The 18,594-nt window shown below is 41.7% G+C and overlaps 1 protein-coding gene across 1 annotated transcript in view; it reads left to right on the plus strand.

The window, feature by feature from the left end:
* Positions 1–18,594, plus strand: part of igsf3 (immunoglobulin superfamily, member 3) — a 368,295-nt gene that overhangs the window by 100,513 nt on the left and 249,188 nt on the right. The window contains 1 exon segment of the mRNA XM_028800732.2: positions 8,147–8,524. Within this exon segment, the coding sequence (XP_028656565.2) occupies positions 8,147–8,524 (378 nt within the window).

Here is an 18,594-nt window from a genome sequence, read left to right on the forward strand (position 1 = left end):
TGACCCAATCCTGAGCCCACCAAACCGGACCCCCTCAACACCCTGGCTGCGCCTAGAAATTCTGTCCATAAAAGTTATGAACAGAATCGGTGACAAAGGGCAGCCCTGGCGGAGTCCAACTCTCACTGGAAACGGGTTCGACTTACTGCCGGCAATGCGAACCAAGCTCTGGCACCGATCGTACAGGGACTGAACAGCCCTTATCAGGGGGGCCGGGTACCCCATACTCTCGGAGTACCCCCCACAGGATTCCCCGAGGGACACGGTCGAATGCCTTTTCTAAGTCCACAAAACACATGTAGACTGGTTGGGCAAACTCCCATGCACCCTCCAGGACCCTGCTAAGGGTATAGAGCTGGTCCACTGTTCCGCGACCAGGACGAAAACCACACTGTTCCTCCTGAATCCGAGGCTCGACTATCCGACGGACCCTCCTCTCCAGGACCCCTGAATAGACTTTTCCAGGGAGGCTGAGGAGTGTGATCCCTCTGTAGTTGGAACACACCCTCCGATCCCCCTTCTTAAAGAGGGGGACCACCACCCCGGTCTGCCAATCCAGAGGCACTGTCCCTGATGTCCATGCGATGTTGCAGAGGCGTGTCAGCCAAGACAGTCCTACAACATCCAGAGCCTTGAGGAACTCCGGGCGTATCTCATCCACCCCCGGGGCCCTGCCACCAAGGAGTTTTTTGACCACCTCGGTGACCTCAGTCCCAGAGATGGGGGAGCCCACCTCTGAGTCCCCAGGCTCTGCTTCCTCATTGGAAGGCATGTTAATGGGATTGAGGAGGTCTTCGAAGTATTCCCCCCACCGACCCACAACGTCCCGAGTCGAGGTCAGCAGCGCACCATCCCCACCATATACAGTGTTGACACTGCACTGCTTCCCCTTCCTGAGACGCCGGATGGTGGACCAGAATCTCCTCGAAGCCGTCCGAAAGTCATTCTCCATGGCCTCCCCAAACTCCTCCCACGCCCGAGTTTTTGCCTCAGCAACCACCAAAGCCGCCTTCCGCTTGGCCTGCCGGTACCTATCAGCTGCCTCCGGGGTCCCACAGGACAAAAGGGTCCTGTAGGACTCCTTCTTCAGCTTGACGGCATCCTTCACCGCCGGTGTCCACCAGCGGGTTCGGGGATTGCCGCCACGACAGGCACCGACCACCTTACGGCCACAGCTCCGGTCAGCTGCCTCAACAATAGAGGCACGGAACATGGCCCATTCGGACTCAATGTCCCCCACCTCCCTCGGGATGTGGTCGAAGTTCTGCCGGAGGTGGGAGTTGAAGCTACTTCTGACAGGGGGCTCTGCCAGACGTTCCCAGCAGACCCTCACAACACGTTTGGGCCTACCACGCCTGACCGGCATCCTCCCCCACCATCGAAGCCAACTCACCACCAGGTGGTGATCAGTTGACAGCTCCGCCCCTCTCTTCACCCGAGTGTCCAAGACTTGTGGCCGCAAGTCCGACGACACGACCACAAAGTCGATCATCGAACTGAGGCCTAGGGTGTCCTGGTGCCAAGTGCACATATGAACACCCCTATGCTTGAACATGGTGTTCGTTATGGACAATCCGTGACGAGCACAGAAGTCCAATAACAAAACACCGCTCAGGTTCAGATCGGGGGGGCCATTCCTCCCAATCGCCCTTCCAGGTCTCACTGTCATTGCCCACGTGAGCATTGAAGTCTCCCAGCAGAACGAGGGAGTCCCCAGAAGGTATGCCCTCTAGCACCCCCTCCAGGGACTCCAAAAAGGGTGGGTACTCCGAACTGCTGTTCGGTGCATACGCACAAACAACAGTTAGGACCCGTCCCCCCACCCGAAGGCGAAGGGAGGCTACCCTCTCGTCCACCGGGGTAAACCCCAATGTACAGGCTCCAAGTTGGGGGGCAATAAGTATACCCACACCTGCTCGGCGCCTCTCACCGGGGGCAACTCCAGAGTGGTAGAGAGTCCAGCCCCTCTCAAGGAGATTGGTTCCAGAGTCCAAGCTGTGCGTCGAGGTGAGTCCGACTATATCTAGCCGGAACCTCTCAACTTCGCGCACTAGCTCAGGCTCCTTCCCCTTCAGAGAGGTGACATTCCACGTCCCAAGAGCCAGTTTCTGTAGCCGAGGATCGGACCGCCAAGGTCCCCGCCTTCGGCCACCACCCAACTCACACTGCACCCGACCTCCTTGGCCCGTCCCATAGGTGGTGAGCCCATGGGAAGGGGGACCCACGTTGCCTCTTCGGGCTGTGCCCGGCCGAGCCCCATGGGTGCAGGCCCGGCCACCAGGCGCTCGCCATCGAGCCCCACCTCCAGGCCTGGCTCCAGAGTGGGGCCCCGGTGACCCGCGTCCGGGCAAGGGAAAACGCCGTCCAAAATTGTTTTTCTTCATAGGAGGTTTGTTTAACCGCTCTTTGTCTCATCCCTCACCTAAGACCAGTTTGCCTTGGGTGGCCCTACCAGGGGCATAAAGCCCCGGACAACAGAGCTCCTAGGATCATTGGGACACGCAAACCCCTCCACCACGATAAGGTGACGGTTAAAGGAGGGGGTTTAGTCATTCAGTAATTCTCAATTGTGCTTAATCCAGTATTGGATCATCGGGGGGGGATTCCATACCGTACCCCAGAAACACTTGGCAGAAGGAAGGAAAAAGCCTAATAGAGAGGATTACTCTGTTGCACAGTCTGTTCACAGTCATACCCACTCTTGTATTCACTCTGAGATCAATTTACATCTCTATTTAATCTAACCTTAACACCTTCGGGATGTGGGAAGAAAACTGGAGTGCCTGGAGGAGCATGTGCATACTCCTCATGGACAACAACCAAATGTGGGAATCAAACCCAAGATATTAACTCCACGAGGCAGCAGCACTAGCTACTGTGTTGCCCTATTTCACTTTTTAATGTACCAGAAAATTAGACACACATGTAGCAGTTAATCCTGCTTTAGAATGGGTAATGCCCTTATGCCTTTTTTAAATCCTTGCCCTTCTCTAGCAATGGTAGTGTTGCCATGAGTACAATATTATGAGCCATCAGCAAAATGTTTTTGTGGAAAAACTTAAGAGTCAGAAGCACATAAAATCAACTGATTAGGAATGCACATTCTCCCTCAAAGAACAGAAAAGAAAATATAGCCACCGATCGATCCTCTCAGCTACCCACTCATCCAGCTCTCAGAAGTCACCAATGTGAAGGATGGACGAGAGGCTGATGTTGTACTACAATTACAATAAAGCAAGTACTTTTTGTTTATCAGTTACAGTAAGCTTTGGGCAAAGTAATGTTTTACTGTATCGTTTCCTTTTTTTGCTGCAATGTTTGATATATTAAAAACAATAAATAAATTGAAAATGAGCTGCCAGTGTTCCAAATTAGAGAGTGGCTTTAATTATGCATTTCAGGGTATCAGACTTAATTATTATTACCATTGGATTTAGTTTGGTATTGCTGAACGCTTCTTAAGGGAAGTCCATCAAACCTTTCAGTCTGTTAATGTCCACCTTTTAATTAATGTGTAGACTGTGGAAATGACTGCAGTAAGCCTGCATTTGGCAGGATTTTTTATTAATAGTTGTGCGTCAAGATGTGTTCACAATTGTGATCGCAATCCCCCATATATGCATTAGCTATTGAAGTGTTCATATTTTTCAAACTCCTTAAGTTTGCAGTCCTAATAATGTGAATTAATGAGTGGTCGCTGCCCCCCATTATGACTTTCTCATCTGAAATGGAGGACTGACAGCTTTGCCATACATGACGTTGATGTCCTTATTTTCCACCTCTTCACTTTTTAGGCTTTCATGACAAAATTCACACTCACTTAACATTCCCCATTGACTGTAGTAGTCGATCATTTTATGTCTCAGATAACAGGGCTCATTCCTACCACAAAATGATCAATGTGGCTGATGAATGCTTCACCACCAAAAAGCACACAAGTATCTTAAAACCAAAAATTATGTTAATCTGAGTGGAGCATGTCTTGTGTTATTGTATAGCACCAAATCCTTCATTGCTAAAAACTTAGAACTAGTCCTGGTAGCAGGAGCAAGTTACAGAAATAAAGTTTACTGTATCTGTCATCATCGCAGAGTTCCATTTTACTGGAATAAATATATGTAAAGGAGACCAGTCTAGATTTTTTTATGGTTTGGTCAGTTTCAAAAATATGAATACACTCATTAATTTCAGTTAATACCAGTAAGCTTATACAGCACAATCTGTTTGCTTGTTTTATTTATGTACAGTCAGACTTCAATTTCGGCACTCATCCTCCCCTGGCTTCAGATTTTTGACATGTAACATTCAGCCTTCGGGAGTCACGGGTAGCTCAGGGTGGTAGGGATTAGAAAGAAATGCAACAGTCTGATCTATTAACAGAGAATCAGTGCCATGCAGATTGTGACGATAGTGTGATGGTTAACTCACTTACCTTTCAAACAAGATATCTACCTTTTAATTCTCACCTTTTACATTTAAAATTTTTATTAATCAAGCATTTTCTCACTGTTTTTGTCAAAGCCCCAAGCCACACTGTGTGGAGTCATATTTTCTCCTAAATTATTTAATGAAATTTTGGGTCACCCTTATTACCACCATTGCAGCCTACCTGATGCTATTTCTGTCTTGTACTTAAAGCTGCATAAGTCAGATTTTTGACATTCAGTATAACTTTTGGCTCCCATGGACCTTTTGGTTAAAGTGAGTAGTCATAATCCTAAAGGTGGCTCAAATCACATAAAAAAAACTGATCACCACTCGTATGAATTTAAGGGTTGTTGTTTCCCATAGTTGTCATGATACCAAAATTTCAAACTTCAGTATGATACTAAGAAAGGTACTGAACTTCAATGCCATTTTTGATACCCACTACAGTATATAATATAACTCAATTTGACTCAATAACTTATTGAATTTCCTGATGGAATTATCTAATCTAATAAAATGTATTTAAATAAATTTGAATTCTCTGTGCATTAGTATCTTTACATTAATGAAAACAAATATTAGTCATTGAAGCATAGAAGTAGTTAACCACAATAGTAGTCAATAGCTTTAGCAGTAACCTTAATGCGCATTACGAGAAAACTGCAACAAAGTTAGGCCATCATCAAAGTAATAAACAAAAAAACAAATCACATGTTCTGCAGCAATTAAAGTAAATTAAGCCTTGCAAGTTGATAGATAGATACTTAATCCCCAAGGGAAAATTCACATACTCCAGCAGCAGCATAATGATAAAAAACAATACTGAATTAAAGTTGAAGCGAACAATTTGCACAGGCCTCCCAACTTCTGTTGATTATTTAAAAACCATCTGTCTTAAAGTAGAGTTGGAGTAAACTGTGTTACTACACCATCTGAAGAACTTCTTGGATAGTACTCCAGTGATAATGTCAAGAGAACGACAATTAACAAATGAAATGAGATGGAACATTATTACCCTTAGAAGTGTAGGCCTTTCATTTAGAGAAATTGTGAAAAACATCAAAGTGTCAGTGAATATGGTGTCCTACACAATCCAAAGGCAATTGGAAACTGGATAGGAACAGATCTGGCAGACACAAAGTCACAACCCAATCAGAAGGCAAGTTTCTGAGGGTCACTAGCTGGCACGACAGCTTCAAGAACAGCTTAACAGTGGTCAAAAAAACTGTGAAGAGGAGACTTTGTGCTGCAGGGTGAGTGGCAGTGAGAAAGCCATTCCTTAAAGGACAAAATAGTGCCTTGAAATACCGGCTGTGGACTTCTTCAGACTGAAAGAAAGTCTTATGGACCGATGAATCAAAATTAGAAATCTTCGGTTCATCAGGCAGGGTGTTTGTACATCGTCGAGCTGATGAAAGGATGGTCCCTCAGTATGTGATGCCAACTGTCAAGCATGGAGGAGTAACTGACATTCTGAATCACAAGGGTTACTACAGCATTTTGCAGAACCACACAATATCTTCTGGTCTGTGTCTAGTAGGTCATGTGTTCTTCCTACAGCAAGACAATAACCCAAAACGTACCTCCAGGCTATGACAGAACTAAACATGTGTGCATTTCCATCAAAATTAAAAAACCTGAGGTGTTCTTAAACTTAGGACTGGTAGTGTACACCACCAGGCCAAATCATTTACAGAAATTCTCAGATGATTCAGCACTTGTAGGGTGTATTAATAAGGGGGGTGAGACAGAGTTCAGAAGTCAGGTGGAGAACTTTGTTTTGTGGTGCCAAAAAATTACAACATCAGCAAAACCAAGAAACTGGTTATTAACTTTCACAGTATCAAACAGCCTCTACGCATGATCACTATTCAGGGAGTGGATGTAGAGGTTTTCATTGCTATCAATACTTGAGGTCCACATACATGACAGGCTGGACTGAACTCGTAACACAGGGGAACCACATTAGAAGGGACAGAACAAGCGCTTTTATTCTTAGTAGTGTGCATTCTTTTCATCTGGGTAATGACATAATTCACATCTTTTATAACTGATGTCCAGTGTGATTTTTCTATGCTGTAGTGTGCTGGGCTGGTAGCATCACTTCAAGAGAGGCCTAGCGAATCAATATGCTAATTAAAAGGGCAAGTTAAGTTATAGCACACACTATGGACCCCCTGGAGTTCTTAGTAAAGGAGATAAATAAAACAAAATTGGAGTGACATTATGAACAAAGTTGTACCTACTCTTTCTGACATATTAACACTGAAGACTGAAGGGAATGAAAAATTCATCAGAAATGTGTCAAATACTACTGGGCTTATTTATACAAACAGCAATATGCTTGTGTAATTCCGCACCGTGACTTTTCTTTTTATCTTTAGCCAAGTCAGAAGTTTTCTTTCTTTTTAGCCATTTTGGTGTGTGTTCAGACCATAGTGTGTGGTTTTATTTATTTATTGAGCCTCGATATATAAAGCCACATTTCTCTCTGGGGACAAATAAAGTTCAGTCCATTGTGAAAGGAAAATGAGCCACATTACTCAATCGTCAAGTAGGATGTCTTTATTATAGTATATCAATTGATTCAACTTCTTTCACAGATAAGATCTGAATAACCTTCTGTGCTCTGACTTGTTATTTTTAAAGGTTCTACCACCCGACCCTTACATCATACATGGCTGGGGAGCTTTCAGATGACAACCTAAAATAAATGTGAAGCAAAAAGCAGGATACAGATATTTGTTTTCATATTGATACTGTAATTATGGGTAATTAGAGAAATAGGTGATTAGTACTTATTTGCGGAGATTCTGTCTCAACAACGTAATACATTGTCTTCTTTTGATACAGCACACACTTTAAATCAATGGGTAAAATAATAAATCAAGAAATGACCCACTGTTAACAGCTTCACATCCCAGAGTGAAAACCAGGACATTACCTGTCTGCTAAGGAAAAACATTTATTCTAAGAATCAGTTCTGTACAGATTGGGGGAAAAAAAAGTAGTTTGAAACAAAAGTCCTATAGATAGAATTAAAAGGCAATAAAAGAAATTTCATAAAGATATTTATATTGATAAGCATAATAAATTCCACACCATCTAGCGCTTTTCATATTTGGACAGCTTAGTTAACTGAACAGGCTTGATGGGCTGAATGCTCGAAATTTATGTTCATATGTATTAGAAAACCAAATTGATCAAAGAAGAGAGCATATGCTTGTGCATCTGACAGAACGCGGCAAACCACATGGGAAGATCTGTAAGTTAAAGTGATTAACTGGGAATCTGGCCAGTGTATGGTGAAGCACAGAAATTTAGGTTTCTTTCTGCCAGTTTTCACCTTAGTTGTCGTTTTCAAGCTATATCCTATTTTGGGATTAAAAAAATTCTCTATAAGATTGTATTGCCCCCTTGAAGGTTAAAGGCATGCAAGTTAGATGCACTGAAGATTCCAAAATAGCCCTGGATGAGTGTGCATGTGGTTGTAGTGTTGAAGGTATAGGTTTGTGGCCTCTGTTATCCTGGATTGGATTAAACAGGTTTGAAATTTAATGTTATATTTAACACTTTTTATTTTGCATTTTTGATTATAAACTTATGGCAGTTTTTTTTTTTTTTTTTTTTATATACCTTTTAGTTGTTTTAAGTTGCTTTTTTATACGTTTCAAATTCTATAACCTGTGGTTTCCATTTTGTGTCTTCTTTTCCGTAGGGGTTTCTTCTGCCAAGCGTGAGGTGAATGTCCAGCCTGGGCCCCTCTACCGGACTGCAGGATCCCACACCACCATCTGGTGTAATGTGAGTGGTTATCAGGGTTCTGCTGAGCAAGACTTTCAGTGGTCAATCTACCTACCCTCTGCTCCTGAGCGGGAGATCCAGATCATTAGCACCAAAGACCCTGATTATGCCTACGCCCTGTACTCCCAGCGAGTTCGAAATAAGGAGATCTACATTGAGCGGGTCAGCCGGGACTCTGTGGTACTGCACATCGCCAAGTTGCAGCTCCAAGATCAGGGGGAGTTCGAGTGTTACACACCCAACACTGAAGCCCAGTACCTGGGAGTGTACAGCGCCAAGATGAACCTGACAGGTAACCATGCACCTTTTTTACCCCTGCTTTTTCTGAGAGTTTCTGCCTGTTCGCCAATTTTTGGAAATGTTTTGTCATTATGAAGACTTTCCTATCACTTACAGTTTAGATGCTCTTATTACTATCATTACATGTTTTACAGCTTTTTGGAAGTGAATACTTTTAACAGCTTTGTTTCTCTAGCAAAGTATTGCTGCATTCTTGATGAGCTTTTCCTGACATTTATTTTTCAAGCATGATGGGTTGTTCATTATTATTTGTAGTTGGAGAGTGAAACTACATTCTGATCCCAGTTTAGGGTCCAGTTAAACATCACCTGTTTAGCTACTGATATCACCTCCTGCCTGTTATCTCTGATTTTTACATAATTTAAACTTTTGTTCTGTGATCCTTAATCACTAACAAGGAATTCATTTAGATTCATGTTTTATTTATGAATGATTGATACCCAAAAAGAAAGCCAAGACATGACTGACTTCTGAGAGAGTTGCTGTAGCACAATGTAATTTCTAAATGTGGTGATCGGCAATATGCTGCATTATCAGAACTTTGTTCTAAATAATGGGAAGGCTTTTGTGAAAAAAAACATTTTTTAGCAAGTCAATCTAGAGAGCATCTTGTTTTGATCTTTGCTTTTGACTTTGCAGGGGAAAACATTTCATATCTATATATGCATAATATCTTATATATATGCACCATGTAAGGAACCACATGTGTCCTTCTTTTTTTTGCCAATATATACATGGACAAATTTATTGATACCCTTATGGCTCATTGAAAAGTGATCAAATGAAAAGAAATTACCCCATGTATATCTGCGTGCCTTTAATACATCATCGAGTAAAGCAAAAGCAAGTGTGAAAAGATATAAAGTATGGCTTATTCTACAAAGATATTCTGAAATGGCCTGAACACATTTGTTGGCACCCCAAGAGAAGATCATAAATAATTGTAATACAGTGATATTTGTGGCTGTTTTCTTTAATTGGTATCATACATCTCTCCAGTTATTAATCAGTCACTCAACTTATTTAAATAGAGAAAAATAGTTGCTCTGCTGTTTGGTATGATTGTGTGTTCCACACTGAACATGCACTAGTAAAGCAAAGGAGACAGTTGTCTTAAGAGATAAGAAAATGATAGACAAGCATGTTAAAGGCAAAGGCTATAAGACCATCTTCAAGCAGCTTAATGATCCTGTGACAACAGTTGCAAATGCTATTAAGAAGTTTAAGGTCCATGGGACTGCAGCCAGCCTCCCTGGATGTGGCCACAAATGGAAAATTGACTCCAGATTGGGTAGAAGGATAATGAGAATGATAGACAGAAAGCCAAGGATGACTTCTAAACAGATACAAGCTGAACTTCAAGGTCAAGGTCCATCAGCATCTGATAGACAGTGTCTGTTGCTTTTTGAGTGACAGTGGGATCAATCAAAGACCCAGGAGGACTCGACTGTTGAAAGAAAAATATAAAAAAGCCATATTGGAATATATTTACATGCATATTGACAAGCCACAATGTTTCTGGGAGATTGTCCTTTGGACAGAGGAGACAGACCTTGAGCTTTTTGGCAGGTCACATCAGCTCAATGTCCATAGACGAAAAAATGAACATTCAAAGAAAACAACACCATACCTGCTGTGAAACATGGTGTAAGCTTGCTTAATGTTTTGGGGTTGCTTTGCTGTGTCTGGCATAGGATAGTTTGAGTCTGCAGGGAACAATGAAATCTCAAAATTATCAAGACATTCTGGAGCAAAGTGCACTGCCCAGTGTCAGACAGCTAAGTCTCAGTTACAGGTCATGAATCTTCAACAGGATAATGACCCAAAAGACACAGCTAAATACACTCAAGGATGGCTAAGAACAAAACATTGCACTGTTCTGAACTGTTACATGAGGCCTATCGAATATCTATGGAAACAACTGAAACATAAAGTCTGGAGAAGGTCTCCTTCAAACCAGACATAGCTGGAGGAGTTTGTTTTGAAAGAGTGGGGCATGCTACCTGTTGACAGGTGCAGAAGCTCATCAAAAGCTCCAGAAATTGCTTGTTTGCAGTGATTGCCTCTAAAGGTTGTGTAGCAGAATATTATGGTTAAAGGTCACATTATATTTTCTCCATGCCATTTTCATTTGTATTATTTGAAAAAGTCTGTGGAGTCAAAACTCTAAAGCAAAGTATGATATTTTTTTTTCTTAAATATGGAATAATCAATGATTGGTGGCTATTACTTTTGACATTTTCAAGCTATTTCTGAGACAAATGTGAATTCTTTTTTTTTGTGGAAGGTACCAACAAATTTTTCCACATTTGTATAGGAGTGACCTAGTTTTTTCAAGCAAGAAGTCAAAGGAAAGCATTACTGATGTGCACACTAACAACTTCTCTGCAGTGGTGTTTTGGTTATTTGAGATTTATGATTAAAGATAAGTAATGAGATTTATGATTAAAGATAAGTAAACTGTATGAAAGTATAAAGGTTATTTCAACAGAAATCTCAAATCTGAATTTCTCTGCGACAAGTGATACTGAGTTTAGTGTAATGCTATTGCTGTGTGTACTCTGTGTATCAAACCTCCTCTGATCATTCCTTCATTCCTTTCAAAAGAAATCTCTGCCGAAAGTTTGTGTGTGTGTGTGTGTATACATATACATATATATGTATATATATATACATGTATGTATGTGTGTGTGTGTGTGTGTATGTGTGTGTATATATATATATACACAATATAATATTTATTGTGATGGGCGGCCAGGGGACCCCCCTGGTGCATATGTTCCGGGGGAGCAACCATGGCCAGCTCAATACCTCCCCCGGGACGCTTGGTGGCAGCCTCCATGGCCGATGGTGATTTCCCAACCTCCCGCATGGCTCCATGGGAGACGAAGTCCTCCACAGCCTGGTTGGCAGCTGGGGTGGCTGCTAGGGGGTGCTGCCTGGAATCAACAGCCTGGCTGGACAAGTCTTCAGCCCCACCCGGAAGTGCAATTGGAACCAGGTGGTCAAGCACCTGGAACACTTCCGGGTGGGCTATATAAGGGGCCAGCCACCACCACTCGACAGCCAGAATCGGGAGGAAGAGGACAAGGTTGCCTGGGAGGAGTGGTGGTGCCAGAAGAAGGGTTGTTTTGAGTACTGTGAGTGTTTTGGGACTGTGTATTGCCTGTGGGGTTCACGGGGAAGAAAAATAAAAAGCTTGTGTGTTTTAACACATGCCTCTGCGTCAGTCTGTGCCAGGCTGGGCGCTATATAGCACCTTATTAATATATCCATCCATCCATTTTCCAACCCGCTGAATCCGAACACAGGGTCACGGGGGTCTGCTGGAGCCAATCCCAGCCAACACAGGGCACAAGGCAGGGAACCAATCCCGGACAGGGTGCCAACCCACCGCAGGACACACACAAACACACCCACACACCAAGCACACACTAGGGCCAATTTAGAATCGTCAATCCACCTAACCTGCATGTCTTTGGACCATGGGAGGAAACCCACGCAGACACGGGGAGAACATGCAAACTCCACGCAGGGTGGACCTGGGAAGCGAACCCGGGTCTCCTAACTGCGAGGCAGCAGCACTACCACTGCGCCACAGTGCCGCCTTATTAAAATATATAATATAATATAATATAATATAATATAATATAATATAATATAATATAATATAATATAATATAATATAATATAATATAATATAATATATATATATATATATATATATTAAAAAAAAAGAAAGAAATGCTTAGTGTTATAGCTTTGGTCAGCACTATAACCCCATATCTCTTATCCAGTATAACAAGTCTGTGATGGTGATGAGCCAGAGTCTGCATGCTGTATGCTGGCCACCTAACCCAATAGGTATGAATTAATATTATTCAGCAATGAAGAAATTAGTGGTTGGTTTTTGTTGGGGTGGTGGATGTAGTGTTTGGTGGGGCTGGAATTGAAGGCTATCTGGTGACACAAAGACAGACCTGTGTCATGGTTGAGATGGGAGGTGAGGCATTTTTTGAGGTACTTGGTAGATGGGTGATTTGACCCCTTCAGGCAGATTTAGTAAACTTGTAGAAAGCTTAGCACAGGGACTGTAGGGTTTTTGTTGATGTTTCATTTGCTTTGTACTGATAGTTCTGTATCATCCACTGCCCTGTATTTCTAATAGATAATTAACCGACATTGTTGATATCCATGTCTCCCACTACTGATGACACTCTTGGTGAACCTCCTGCTGAGGACACTTTCGTTCACTTTAGTTTTTTGACATGAGGATTTTATGCTCTTCTTGTAACCGTAGAAGTGAATCAGCATTTTAAATTGATTTGTGTTTGCAGTTTTGGCTCACACTGAAGTGACAGATTAGCCTGAGGTAGGCATTCATTTTGTTCCTTAGATAAACTAGAACATTTTTAAGGCATCAAATGTTGAACATATGATGCTCTACATCAAAGGCTTTCTGAAGTGGTAAAAATGTTTGTGGTGAAGTGCATGTGATGGTCAACACTGTGACTGGGAGTCCTGGCACTTTGAAAAGTTAAATTTTAAAAGGAAAATTTCATTACTGCAGTTAGGCCTCTCTGCCAAGAAACATACAAATCACAAAGCCTGCAAGGTGTTAAGAACCTGAGTGTGTTCAGTTAATGTTGGAAACTGACAAGTTTGGGTGCATTGGTGAGCAGAAAGTGAGATGATGCTACAGCAAGCTGGCACGGAGTAGGGATCAACAAACCTGCCATTGTGTTGTGACTCATGTCTAGTAGAGTTAATATTCTTCATTCACTGTGTCTAATGTTGAGCAGTACCACAGCACATCAGGCCAGCAGGTATATAGTCAGTGATTAGGACTCCTAGAGTTAAAACAACAGAGACGTTCATCTTTGGCTCTGTCACTGCAGCCACTGAGCTGAAAAGACTGCAGATTTTTAGATCAGATTTAATACCAGGTTTGCTTCTAGTGTCATGCATGAGAGCTACTTTTATTTTTTTTTTTGTTTCCCTAAAAGCAAACGTAATGAGGAAATGAAGTAACAACTTAAATGAACAAATCCATTGACTTTTTCCAAATAAGTTCAGAATTTATTTAAACATTGCATGTGGTAAATTTAATTAGTTTATAAAACCCTAGATATTAATTAACTTACAGCAGAGGCTCTTGACTGTAGCAAACAATGTGCACATCTTATAAAAGCCTCTCATTCGTGCTTCCTTTTATATTTAATTTGCTCACTTAAGTATGGTTAATAACAAGAGACTCAGTAATTAACTAGTTATATTTTTTAAAATTACTGACATCCCTAAAATGTATAAAATAGCTACTTTCTCTCTGATATATCCACACATAATCTCTTTATATCATACTATATTGGAGACTGTGATTAACACTGCTGTCTTTACAGCCCCCAGAGCCTTGAGCTGAAATCCTAGCCCAGTTACCATCTCTGCGGACTTTTGTTATTCTTTCTTTATGCAGATTGTCTGGTTTAAAACATCCATCCATCCATCCATTTTCCAACCCGCTGAATCCAAACAGGGTCACGGGGGTCTGCTGGAGCCAATCCCAGCCAACACAGGGCACAAGGCAGGGTACCAACCCACCGCAGGACACACACAAACACACCAAGCACACACTAGGGCCAATTTAGAATCGCCAATCCACCTAACCTGCATGTCTTTGGATTGTGGGAGGAAACCGGAGCGCCCGGAGGAAACCCACGCAGACACGGGGAGAACATGCAAACTCCACGCAGGGAGGACCCGGGAATCGAACCCAGGTCCCCAGGTCTCCCAACTGCGAGGCAGCAGCGCTACCCACTGCGCCACCGTGCCGCCCGGTTTAAAACATGTTAAACCGTTTTAAAATTTCCAAAATGTATGAATGAGAATGCAATGTGTGTTTTTGTCCATGGTTAAGTAGAACTTGACCTCCTATAAGTCTGAACTGAAATAAAATGGTTAGGAAAAAGAATGAATAAAAGGATTTTTTTCATAACTGTGATGTGGATCAGTTTTCTATATCTTAAAATTATTGTACCGTTCTCAAACCTGCTTAATCCAAGTTTATGACAGTGGATGATGAGAGCTTCTACTGGCAGTATCAGATGGTGGCAGGTACGTTACCTAGATGGGGGCATCAAACATTGGTGGGCCCACTCATGCACATACCTAAACAGGGCCAAGTTGGAATGTCCCATCATTCTAATATACAGTAGGGCTTTCTCTTGTGTCTACAAGAGGTTTTCACACACATAATGTACAGGCTCTTCTGGCAGAACAGCTGGGCATAGGATTTAAGCAAACTTTGCTGAAACATTGGGATAACACCTCTAATTTACACCACAATTGTGCCCTGGAGGTTTTTATTCTAAAGCAGTTTGTTGAACAGAACTACATTCTTACTGTTAATAGAATTGTACTCTTATGCCCCTCATTTTAGCTCATATAGAAATTACAACCTGTATATGTTTTGCTCTTGTGAGAAATAGTGTGAGGAAAATCAGCCAGGGTATTGGGTGTATTGTAATGTATTAGAAACCCCTCAGTCCTTTCTTTTTTTTTTTTTTTTTTGTATTATGTTTTAATTAAAACAGCTACTTTATGATAATTAATTAACAATTGTAAATGATATGTTCAATTTATAGCATTTAAGTATATTATAGTTGGAACCTTACTGGATTTAAATATGCAAGTAAAGTAAAATAATTTTTTTTAAAAAGTGTGAAGCTTGAAAAAGCTTCCTTTCATAAAAACCTGCAATAACAGAATCTTTTGGAGTTTCATAGGTTGGCACTAAAATATATAACCCAATTTCAAAAAAGTTGAGACGCTGGGTAAAATGTAAATAAGAACAGAATGCAATGATTTGCAAATATCATTAACCCAAATTTTATTCTCAATAGAAAATAGAAAGCCTATCCAAAGTTTTTAAACTGAGAAAATATACCATTTTTAGAAAAGATTAGCATCATTTTGAATTTGATGGCAGCAACATGTCTCAAAAACGTTAGAATAGAGCCTTGTTTACCACTGTGTAGCATCGCCCTCTTCTTTTAACAAGTCTGTAAACGTCTGGGAACTGAGGAGACCAGTTGCTGGACTTTTGGAAGAGGAATGTTGTTCCATTCTTGTCTGATATATGATTCTAGCTGCTTAACAGTCCTGGGTCATCTTTGTCATATTTGTCGTTTCGTGATGCGCCAAATGTTTTCAATTGGTGGAAGATGCAGGCAGGCCAGTTCAGCACAGGGGCTTGTCTACTACGAAGTCATGCTGTTCTTAAAAATGCAGTATGCAGCTTAGCGTTGTCTTGCTGAAATATGCAAGGCCTCCCATGGAAAAGATGATGTCTGAATGGGAACATATGTTACTCTAAAACCTGTGTGTATCTTTCAGCATTGATGGTGCCTTTCCATATGTGCAAGCTGCCAATTCTATGGATACTAATCCACCAACATAACATCAGAGATGCAGGCTTTTGAACTGAGCTATGATAACAAGCCGGATGGTCCTTTTACTCTTTAGTCCGAAGTAAGCACCATCCATGTTTTCCAAAATTAATTTCAAATTTTAATTCATCTGACCACAGAACAGTTTTCCACTTTGCATCGGTCCATTTTAAGTGAGCTTTGGCCCAGAGAAGATGGCAGCATTTGTGATCATGTTCACGTATGGCTTCTTCTTTGCCTGATACAATTTTAACCTGCATTTGTGGGTGGCATGGCAAACTGTGTTCACAGATAATGATTTATGGAAGTGTTCCTGAGCCTATGCAGTGATTACCATGTGTAAATGCCCCACAGGCTGGGCGGGTATTCCGCCTAGAAGAGGGGATGGTTCGTTACCCAGACAAGAGGCTGCTACAAGCAGACCGGCATCCCAACTGGGGAGGAGAAGGGGTTTAGACCCAGAAGAGAGAGCCAGAAAGGATGGACGACAGCCCTGTAGAAAAAGATGATGCTGCAGGGTTTTTTTTATTTCCCCAACCCGCTAGATGGCAGCGGCTCTGGATACCTTTGCCCAGTGGGAAGCCAACAGGACTGCTCTGCCAGACTACATTTCCCGGCGTGCCCTGCTGGCTTCCCACTGGGAGTCATTGGGTGCTGCAAGAGGGCGCTGCAGGGAGACAAGCTCCCTGCTGTAATGAACTTTCATATGCTTCCACCGGGCAGTGGCCCTGGCACCGGAGGTACTTCTGGGTCCTTTAATAAAATGGACCGCACTCCCTTACCCAGACGAGTCTAAGCTGGGAGGAAGAAAGGCAACACTCAACTGGAGGAGGGCAGCACAATGGTAAGAATTGGAAGGAGAGAGATGAGATTTCTCTGTATTGGAGAGAGAAACCTGTGTTTCTGCACTACTTTGTGGTATTGTGGAAGGAATTCAGTTAAATAAACCATCGTTTATTTGCACCTGGGACTCTTTGTGTGTTAGTGTTGGGGTTTGAGGCTTGTTGACGCCTCTAGTTCCATCACACGTGACAGAATCAGACCTGTTTTTAATGTAGTACCGCCATGGGCATCCAGTATATGAATCTTTTGATGATGTACTGTAGATGATGAGATATTCAAAGTCTTCACAATTCTATTTTGAGGAACATTATTCTGAAATTGTTCCACAATTTGTAGACAGTTTTTTGAAGATTGGTGAACCTTTGCCCACGTTTACTTCTGAGAGACTCTGCTTCTTTAAGATGCTCTTTATACCCAATCATGTTGCCAATTAACCTAATTAGTTGCAAAATGTTCCTCCTGCCGTTTCTTTTTAGTATTGCTTACTTTTTCAGCTTTTTGTTTCCCCCATTCCAACTTTTTTGAGATGTGTTGCTTCCATCAAATTCAAAATGACATTTGATATGTTTATGTTCTAGTGTGAATAAAATATGAGTTATAGAGATTTACAAATCATCACATTCTGTTTTCATTTACATTTTACACAGTGTTCCAACTTTTGTGGAATTGGGGTTGTATCACTTTTTTTATAATATTTAGACTGCAGGCTGAGATTGGAGAAAGCCATCTAATTATGCCAGATGTTTAAGCTGACTGACTTCAAAATATGAAAACTAGCAGCCACTATGTACCTTAGGAAGTGTCCATTAAAAACTCTGTGCATCCCCCAAGGCTCTCAATCAAGATTAGGGTTGTAGGAGGCTGAAACTTATCTTGGTAACATTGTTGAGAGCAAGGCAGAAAATGCTGAGACCAATTTAAAGTGACCAATTAATGTAACTTGTCTTTTGGGATTGCAAAGCAAAACTGTGATTCTGGGAGAAAGTGTACATTCCACGAAGACAATGCCCGAGTGCAGGAGTCAAACTTACCACATTACACCACTTCAGGCATTTTTACTGCTTTGTGTTTTGCAAATGAAGCCACTTCATTACTACCAACATCCGATGCATACATCAGTCTAGGCAAAGAAGTGGTAGAAATCTGGTGAATATCTGAAAATGGAACTACAGCAGTAGACATCTTCAGGGGTATCATTTACATTGAATTCAACATGCACAGCAAATTTATGCAGAGTATTTTAATCCATCCATCTATCATAAATGACTTCAGTCTGCAGAGTGCTTTAGGAAGGCTGAGGCTTAGCCCACCAGCACAAAATGTAAAAGAAAATGAAACAAAATAAGACACAAGAAAAGAGTTCAGTATCAGCAAATCTCATGTCTCAGAAGGTTGAATCGACTTTAATTTCATAAACCTCAAAAACTAGACATCTCTCTGAGAAAGTGAAAACTAAAATTGCTATACTGGGTGTCTTATTCTGCCAGCATATTGAAAGGCTATAGAATAAGTCAAAAGCTAGGAAATAAATACAGAAAAACATACAGAGAGGGAGAGAAATAATCAGTAGCAGGAGTGTCATCTATAGTAGCCGTAAATTACAGGTGGACACCATCCTTTTTTTCCCCTCAGAATGTGGTACTTAACTCATTGAGGAATGAACACCTGAGGTCTCATCTATAAATCTTGCTATCACTCGGAAACGGGCATAACCCATTCCTGATGCAAAAGTCAGGATTTATCAAACACAAACTTGGCATGAAAATTGGCTTAA

Source organism: Erpetoichthys calabaricus, chromosome 4 (genome assembly GCF_900747795.2).
Source record: "Erpetoichthys calabaricus chromosome 4, fErpCal1.3, whole genome shotgun sequence".
Classification (NCBI taxonomy): domain Eukaryota; kingdom Metazoa; phylum Chordata; class Cladistia; order Polypteriformes; family Polypteridae; genus Erpetoichthys; species Erpetoichthys calabaricus.